At 34.0% G+C, this 9,278-nt stretch overlaps 1 protein-coding gene across 1 annotated transcript; it reads right to left on the reverse strand.

Moving 5' to 3' along the window:
- Positions 1-729: 729 nt before the first annotated feature.
- On the reverse strand, positions 730-3,056 carry LOC142349098 (uncharacterized). Its single transcript, XM_075400511.1, has 3 exons — positions 2,763-3,056; positions 961-1,199; positions 730-809 (listed from the first exon to the last, which is right to left on the reverse strand). Exons 1-3 carry the CDS (start codon positions 3,023-3,025, stop codon positions 730-732), a joined length of 582 nt encoding a protein of 193 aa, XP_075256626.1. The 5' UTR covers positions 3,026-3,056.
- Positions 3,057-9,278: the final 6,222 nt, after the last annotated feature.

Consider the following 9,278-nt stretch of genomic DNA (forward strand, 5'->3'; position numbering starts at 1 on the left):
ACGGACCAGGATGTGTAGTTTCAGGGTACTCAGCAGGGTGGGTTTAGCGTGTAGTGTTACGGGTGGATTGAGTCGGAGCAGGGTGGATGAGGGGGTAGTTAGGTAGCCGGGTTTTTGTAATAAGGTTGGAGGGGCTGGAAAGGGGGTGTTAGTTAGATGGTGGGGAGTGGTATGTGTAGGTTGTGGAGGTGGGAGGGAGATAGATATGTGGTTGGGCGGCGGGCGTGATAGGTGGTTGGAATGGTGTTTTTTTTGGCGGTGGGAGTGTTGTTTGGATGGGAACGAGGGACTGCTAGGGTAGCAAAATTTGTAAATTTGTCATAATGACCATCAGAGGTTGATTATTACCTGCAGTTGCTAAAAACTATGTTTTAGTAGTTATGCTATGGTTGAATTCAAGGCTTTGAATAGCATAAGTCAACGGACTTATACAGAAGTTGGAAAATAATAGTCAAAGATCAAGTGATGAACAAATTTAATTCATCTAAAAAAACCTGTAGATTACGAATGCTCCTCTTCGATTTCGAATCAAGACCACAAGACCTCAAGATTACAGGAGTGATATAATTGCTACAAACTACGTTTCAGCGCGGTAGAAAATGTTTGTGTAAGTTAATCTGATTTTTTATCAGTTATTCAGCGCTAGTTATTCAAACTCCGTGACCTAGTGTCCTGGGCCTAATGCCAAGTCATTTTCACTACTGGACAAGTCCAACTGCAAATCCAATTTTACTGCTGATTAAAATCTTTGATCATGTCACTTCGTTCACTTTTCAGTCTTGTGCAAGTCTTGTCCAAAACTAGCAAGTCTGAAAAAAACGTCCAAAAAGATCTCTCTGGAAAACGGAAAAGATGGCCGGTAAATAAAAAAATCAGGAAAATGGCAGAAAAGGTGAGTTTTCTGACTTATCCAAGTTTTGTGGCTTGGGCGCAGGTATTTTTTTACTTTAGATTCCAAACCTGTTGATCTCAATGTAGTGTCTCCATAGATATAGTCATCCTCATAGTAACTCCATGCCCACCAGATTTGATACAAAAATATGCGTCGAATCACGAGAACGGCCACAGAGAGCAAGATTGCGCCGAATCTGGCGGCAGTTGACCAGTTGAAGATTAAACAGGTGAGAATTGACCGGATACTATCCTTGGTCGGTATAGATTTTGACAACAGTGCCTTTAGCTTCCCTGTACATACAGTCCTAAAGCACCCAAATAATAAATAAATTTGTTTCTGCGTAATCGCAGCGGAGCAGCATTATGCTTTGAGTCTGCATTAACAGTAGCCTGCTCTCAGCTGTCCTTTTTTCTATTATTCCCCACATCTCAGACTGTTCAATTAGTTAGCATGAATGCTCTTTTATGGTGACTATGGCCACTTTTTTGCGTCTTAGACTTTCACGTGGTACCATCATTGCAGCCAACATTGGTCAGGCTATGGTCAACCTGAAGCTATGGTTAAGTAAGAGGTCATCCTCACACAGACAGCTTAACGGAGGCAGGGGATCGAACTAACGCTCATTGGGGTGTCAATCACACATCTTACCTCTCAGTCATTACGCTACCGCCACTAACAAAAACTGACGTGTAGGATTCAGGACCTATTTACTATGACCACAAATGTTCATTGCGTCCTCCGAGAACGACTAATATTAATAGCAGAAATCAGAATTTCATTATTTTGACGAATTATGGTAGTTTTTCGAGCGTCTTCGTTTATTATGTTTGATGTTACATGAAGCTACAATAAGCAAAAACGTTTGATGAAGTTCTAATAAAGAGACCGTTCAAAAATCTCCCGAAATGCAGGTGAACTTCAAAATTTTAATATCTGCTTATTTTAAATGTGAATTTTGAACATTGAAACGCTCATTATTGTTGAAACCTTATGGGCTAACTAAACAATGGATTAATTCTATGTTTTCAAGTTCTCGAATAAAATATTAGGGAAGTGTTCACGAGCTTGAAAACTTGAAAACTAATATTCGTTCCTCCTGTAACCGCCTCGCGTACTTTCGTTTACTAGACTTTTATTTCCACATCGTTCAAATCTAGCAAACATTGATAATCTTAAAAAAACAGAATCGTAATTAGTTTAATCGAAGTCTCACTTCACCATTAGTCGGAATCTGGGAAAATTTTGGAATTCAAAAATACAACAACTGTGCAACATTTACATCCTATCGTTATCAGGAACGAACCGAAGAGTAGACATATGAAATCTTACCGAGTGCACCCTATGGCAGACTACAACACATGTATTGATCGACAGGTCTCACGTAGAAACTAAGATATGGTAAATACCTCCAGTTGTAACCTGGGTTGAGAAATTTTCCGAAATTTATGTAAGAAATGCGCTAAAATGCGCTCACTTTTCAAAAAAAAAACTAGCGCAAAAACTTTGCATATGCGCTGAAAGGTGCTGAAATGCGCTGGAACTTAAAACGAAATTCGTTGAAATTTCAGCGCATTTCTTATTTAGGTCCGACGTATTTCAGCACATAAATGCAGAGTTAGTTATCATGAACTTCCATTAATGAAGAATAGTTACTCAGACGAGTTCCATTTATAAATAGTTGTAGTTTCACCAATATTTTATAAATTGTTGACTTATGACGTCAACCTCCATAAATTGAAAGTTTTATGACTAAACCTTTGTCAACCCGGGGAGATACGTTTCTCATCCTCTGAAATATTCAACTATTTAGACCTGAATGATTGAATACCTGGTCCGGGTCGACAGAAATTTAATTGAAAAAACTAACCCTTGGTGGGTTTCCATAGCTGCCTCTGCTTTCTCCCGGACTTCCAAAAACTCTTTCGTCAATTCTTCGGCCTCATTTTGACTCCCAGCATTGTCAACCTCTCTTTTTATACATTGTTCGAGTTCCTCCAGATCAGCATTGATGCCAGTTTTGAAACCTTTCCAGTCCAAGTTACAATTTTTATCGACGATGGCATTGTTCAGGTGATATATTTGCTGCTTTATTTTAGCAACTAAAAATATCTTTTCACCATTCAACGCCATTTGTAAACAAAATGTAGCGTTTCGTTGGATGTCTCGGAAATGTCAGGCAGGTACAATATATTATTAATAATGTGACAACATCAATGTCGATAAGACTAGACTATGCAGCTGTACATGTAGACAGAAGTACATGTGGGAATCGTTGGTATGGAATATTCCTGTACAGCAGAAGGGGCGAAAAACAGAATTGCATTGAAAAGAGAGTTAAAGCCGTATTGTCTCAGGCTCTGATTAGCCATAATTGGAGTTGTTGATTATAAACTTTAATTTTTCAGTGGCCCCGAGATAACTACGATTAACACCTTTTAGATACTATATCAAATTCATATATACAAATTACAGTATCGCAGGAACATTATAAAAAACGTTTTGCGGTACTGAATCTACTATTATAATAAAAATCTATACATGTTCAGAATAATCATTACGAGTTCAGAATCATTACGAGTCCAGATTGGTCCTTTTATGATGAGCCACCAAAACGCTTGCAGCAAACAGTAGCCTTATTAATGTGCAGTTCTGCTATTTTTATTCTTTCCTGAGCAAATTGAGGAGGATAAAAACAAACATTTTACATCTGGAAAAATTAAAAAACTCTGATGAAATGAGATTCATAAAGTGTTGATCTGTTAACCACCGTTATGTTAACCAACTTAATCTTAATTGTCAATTAATTGTTTTTCTATAACAAAAAATATAAATCTTAAACATTGTTTGGGATTAAATGGAAACATATATGGTCTTTGATATGGTATGGTATATATACAAAGGTACGTAACAAAGGTCTATGCGTATTTGAAACTTGCAATTTTCATTTTATTTCTGCTCATTGCCCATTTGGCTAGCTCTCAAGCTCTCCATCATAGCGTCTGAAATCGGTATAAACTGAAATCAAGCGAGATAAGCTTTGTGAATTTTTTCACAAACTCGAACAGGCGTTTCCAAGCACTAAGCAATTTTTGCAGAATAATTAAACTAATCCTAGTATTATTAGCTGCCGAATTTAGGCCTCGGATTATAAGACTCAACAATCTTAGTGGGGAGGGACTTTATTAAAAATACAAATTTGAGCTTAATGTATTTTAAACCTCTTTTCATGAATCGATGAAGGAGCATATTTGCTGACTACATTATAAGCAATAGTGAGCAAAAGATTTGCACGTAAAATTTTTCAGGCAAAAATTCAGACTCATAAAAAGACTATCGCTCGACTCATCATTTGGCGATAGCTCAATCCAATTGCTGTGTATCATTCTTTTAAGTCGATCGGAAGTCAAGCAGACCATTTGGTTCAAGCTAAAGTTCAGCGTGTTTATTTTGAGTCCAGCAGAAGTCGAGTATGACAATTTGGGTCGAACTGTTCAGCTATCCTCTAAAATCCAGCTAAAGTCACTTCAAAGAAAATTTGATTCGAGAATGGTCTTTTCATATCACTCTTAGGTCCATTATGGTCGTTTCATAAATCGAGCTCAACAACTGGGCTTTTGTAATCATTTTAATCGTTTATTTAAAAAAATCAAGTGCGCCGAAAACCAAGATTCTACAATTTTCAGTAAAATCTTTTTTAAAAAACTACTTGATGTTGATTCATTGCGCGCAACTTTACAATCTCAAGGCCTTGAATGAGCTTTTAATAATGAGCCCTTATTCACTTTTAATTGCTGAGATTTAATTTTGAAAGTAAGATACAATTTAAATCAAACCGTTCTTTCAGGTTTTTGTGAATGGTTGACATAATAACCTTATAAAAAGTGCTAAAACGTAGCTATCTACATAAAAAACAAGCATTCCGGAAAAATTTTCAAATTAACAGAATTTTTCACTCAGTCGGAGCTTGAGTTCAGAAGTCATGACAATAAATCAATCTTGTAAGATCGAGCAAAACAGTTTTTAAGGTTAACGACTACTTGTGAGTCTCAGAGTTCATCTGAGTGATGTCATGCGAAACATAAATTGTGTGGTTTTTTGAAAAGCAGGTAGCCACTTGTAGAGATTTCGATTATATATATATATATATATATATATATATATATATATATATATATATATATAAATGCAACCGTTTAATAATTTTCTGTTAAGTTTTTCGGTTAATAATTTTTATCTGCTCGGTTAATTTTTTCGATTAATATTTAGATTTTGGGTTAATATTCATTTACTCATACATTTGTTTGAGTAAATCAATTTTTTCTTGTTTGATCGTGTTTTGGGATGTCCATTTCTTTTTTGCCAAAACTGCTCTCTCTCACACACACACACACACACACACATATATATATATATATATATATATATATATATATAAATATATAATTTATATATATATATATATATATATATATATATATATATATATATATGTACATAGAGAGAGAGAGAGATAGATAGATAAAATTTTTTTTGCCAGGTTTTGTGTTTTTTGCTTAGATTATATTTTTGCTGAAATCTCAATTTTTTGCCCTGATCATAAAGAAGTCTGCAAGTTGATTGTAACTCTGTATTTCTGGCCACTCGAAATGAAGACGTCACCTTCAATATAATAGTAACTTTTTTTCTAGATTGTTCAATGACTACCACCAAACTAAGCTCAATTAGGGTACAATTTGTCTTGTTTTTATATATATATATATATATATATATATATATATATATATATGCAACCGCTTAAAAATTTTTATCTGCTTTGCAGCTCCCACAACATCGATTCCAGTGTCAACATTGGTATCATAATACAAAAATGCGAACACGCGCACGTTCACACGCAGTTGCACGCTCGTACGCACGCACGCGTGCGCACACACATACCTACACACATAAATACAAACACAGGCACATTAACATGATTAAAGATGATGGTGATATTTGAGAACACATTGTTTCAGTAAAAAAAAACAAAAATTTTCTGCTAGTAGTGTTGATGCTTACTATTTATCTCAAACTGTTTCTACTGAAAAAATTTTTTCTGAAAACAAAATTGAACTGCTTTGATAGAAAAGAAAGTTTAAGCTTGTCTTCACGTTCGTGATCCTATAATTTTGAACGTGCTTCAACAAGAATAAAGACCGGGACGTTTGCTAGTGTGCGTTTGCACATAAAGTTACAATTCCACTCTTCAAAATTTTTTAAATTGTCTTCCCAATGACGAAGACGTGGAAGGAAGAACTTTCGAAATTTCAGGTATACTTAGGCAATCCATTAAAGTTGAAATAAAGTACCGCATTAGATGGCCTACGAAACCTGCCATAAATGCGAATACGGGACAAGACAAATTTAAACAAACAGCAAAAACTTAAGTACGTTCAAAGCTCGATCTCTTTATTCAAAACAAAGCATAATAACAAAATCAATATGGCTTCAAGATATACCATAAACAAAACAACTTGAACTGAGCTGCAATGAAAAAAGTTATATGGCCTACCCTTAATGAGATTTCGTAAAAATTTGACGTAAAACAGCCGAAAGGGCCAAATTGATAATTAAGTTTCCTTTTTGAAGAATTTTTTGTGATTGATTAAATGCCTTAGGAAAAAACTGAAATCCTTAAACGATTCATTTATTTGTCTTGAGGTATGAATTAGGGAACAACTGACATATGTTCATTTATTCCTCTTGAACAAACAATTTAAAATTGTGATTATCCAGAATGAGTCATACGGAGGCGAAAAGAAGGGAAAAACGAGCAATTTTTTTAAAGCAGATATTTTTCGAGAAAACTGTGTCGAAGCCGTTAAAAGCAAAAGTATTTAACTGAAAACATTTAATCGGTTCTGAGAACCTTTTCAACGCTCACCAACGGACCTCACCATTACAGAGATATTGCGGCAAGGAAAGAAACAGCATCAAAATTAGCAGATATCCAAAAATCGCTTAAAAGCGTTATTTCATAATCAACAAAAAGTTTGTTGAAAATGAAACACTCGAAAAGATGCAAAAAAAATTTAGCTACAAAATGACAGACATCAGATTAAAAACTGGCAGTTCAAATTTTAAAAGATTTTTTCAAACTTTTTTATTTTGAAAATCATAGAAAGCATAAGCTTTCAACTAAAATTAAAAAGGGATCATCTTACACTTCTTTAATACGACAATTGGGCTGGTTATTAGCGAGATTAAATCATAAAGCTACAAAAACATCGAACATGGACATAAATAAAATATAAAACAATTTCACGAAAATTCAGTATTGAAGCCGTTGTAACTATGAGACATTAAAAACCAGGAAAAAACCTTAAAAAATTCAAGTTTCAAAAAAAAATTAAGACCTGTGAATAGCGAAAATGAGTTGCATGATGACAAAATTAGGAACAAAATGCAATATGTCCAAATATTCGTTTTTATTTTTGAAAAATATTAAACTGAAATTCTTGATTTGGTTCATTTTTTTTCTCAAGGAAGGCATTAAAGTCTTTCATTATACGAAATCTGTTGAACAACTTTAAAAACGGACGACAAATACTGATAAAAATTTAAAGTTCTGAACTATTTTGCAAGAAAAGGGGGTCAGAACCAGAAAAAAATTACGAAAACCTTTAAATACGTTCCATTATCAATTCTGCAAAAGCAAATTGCACCTGTTACTATTGTTTTACTTTCTCCTGAGCAAAATAGAACCTCCAAAATGTGTAAACATGTAAAAGTTACAAAGTTTTTATTGCAAACTGGTAGCACCAAAGACAAAAGACCATCAGTTAAAAATAAAGCCACTATAGATATTTAATTTTCATACCATACAAAATAAGATTAAGATGTTGTTTCTGAGACATTGCTACAAGTTGACAGAAATAAGATAAAAAAGAAGCAAAGTTTTAATTTCACTGATATTTTCTGAAGACAATTATATATTCAATAGAGCCATTAGAAGGCAACTGAAAACATGGTTTTTGATAAAAAAAAAACAATTGGTTTGCAACCAAGTGAGGAGACTGCAAAAATAACAAATGCAGGCAAAATACAAAAACTTAAATATATTTCCAAAAAAGACGTTGCAAAAACAATGATTTTATCCTGAAAACCTAAGATAGAATACATTCCTTTGAGCGCAAATTTTGCAAAAAAATTTATTACAAAAATTATAACAAAACCATTCAACATCCCTCGTCTATCATTAATGGTAAAACCAATAACCCTGTCGTTGAAAAGTTTAACAAATTTTATCAAAGTTGATAAAAATTTGTGCAAAAAATTACGGAAAAACTTAACTAAAACAGCAGAGTTTGGTCTACCTTCACAAAAGTGTAAACGTTGTTACATTTCTGGAAGAAAACGATTTTCAAAAAATTCTGAATTATAAATTCTTCACTGCAGAGTCTTTTTAGTGATGTTACTGTCAACCCCAGTCGATTCCGAATGGCTATCTTGCAAGATTCTGGCAGATTCTGCCAGAATCTTGCAAGATTATGCATAATCTTGCAAGTTTTCTGCCAGAATCTTGCAAGATAACCATTTTTCTGCCAGAATCTTGCAAGATAACCATTTTTCTGCCAGAATCTTGCAAGATAACCATTTTTCTGCCAGAATCTTGCAAGATAACCATTTTTCTGCCAGAATCTTACAAGATTATCATTTTTCTGTCAGAATCCTCTAGTATATCCACAAGATCCTACAAGATGACAACAAGAGATTTGCGCGACAGCTCTTCTAAAGTCCTTCGAAGCTAAAAAAAATGGCAAGCCGTGAATAATAACATTTTTTGCCCATTGGCAAAAAAACTTTAGCGTAAGGAGCTGAATTAAATGAAAGGAAGCTGTTTAAAATGCAAAGAATAATATCACATAATTTTTTCATCAGAAAAGTTAATCTAGACGTATAGTTTTGTAAATCTTGTTAAAGTTGAAGGAAAATAGTTTTTAATAGTAATTTATTTTTTGTTAACAGTTCTGTAAGGCAGATTTTTATTTATTTTATTCAGATAATTCATATTTGCATATTTAAAATCTATTTAATTTTTTTATTTTTCTTAAAAAACACGCAACTGATTCTTAAGTAAATTTCTGCTCAAAATGAAATGTTTTGCATGAAAGAGAGCCAATAAGAGGACAGCTCGACCGGAACGAACTTGCAAGAATCTTGCAAGATAACCATTTTTCTGGCAGATCTTGCAAGATAACCATTTTTCTGCCAGGTCTTGCAAGATAACCATTTTTCTGCCAGATCTTGCAAGATAGGCAGTTTTTGCAAGATTCTGGCAGAATCTTGCAAGATAACCATCTGGTCTCGACTGGGGAACTCTCTACTATAAATATATCGATTGGCT

Source organism: Convolutriloba macropyga, chromosome 11, assembly GCF_964194025.1.
Source record: "Convolutriloba macropyga chromosome 11, txConMacr16.3, whole genome shotgun sequence".
NCBI classification, from domain to species: Eukaryota; Metazoa; Xenacoelomorpha; order Acoela; family Convolutidae; genus Convolutriloba; species Convolutriloba macropyga.

Excerpts from the sequence above, each read along its gene's own strand:
- LOC142349098 (XM_075400511.1), bottom strand. The coding sequence starts at position 3,025 with ATGGCGTTGAATGGTGAAAAGATATTTTTAGTTGCTAAAATAAAGCAG. Across the intron at positions 1,200-2,762 it reads GCTATGGAAACCCACCAAGG|GACTGTATGTACAGGGAAGC; the intron begins GTTAGTTTTTTC and ends TGGGTGCTTTAG. Across the intron at positions 810-960 it reads CACTACATTGAGATCAACAG|ACTTGCTAGTTTTGGACAAG; the intron begins GTTTGGAATCTA and ends CGTTTTTTTCAG.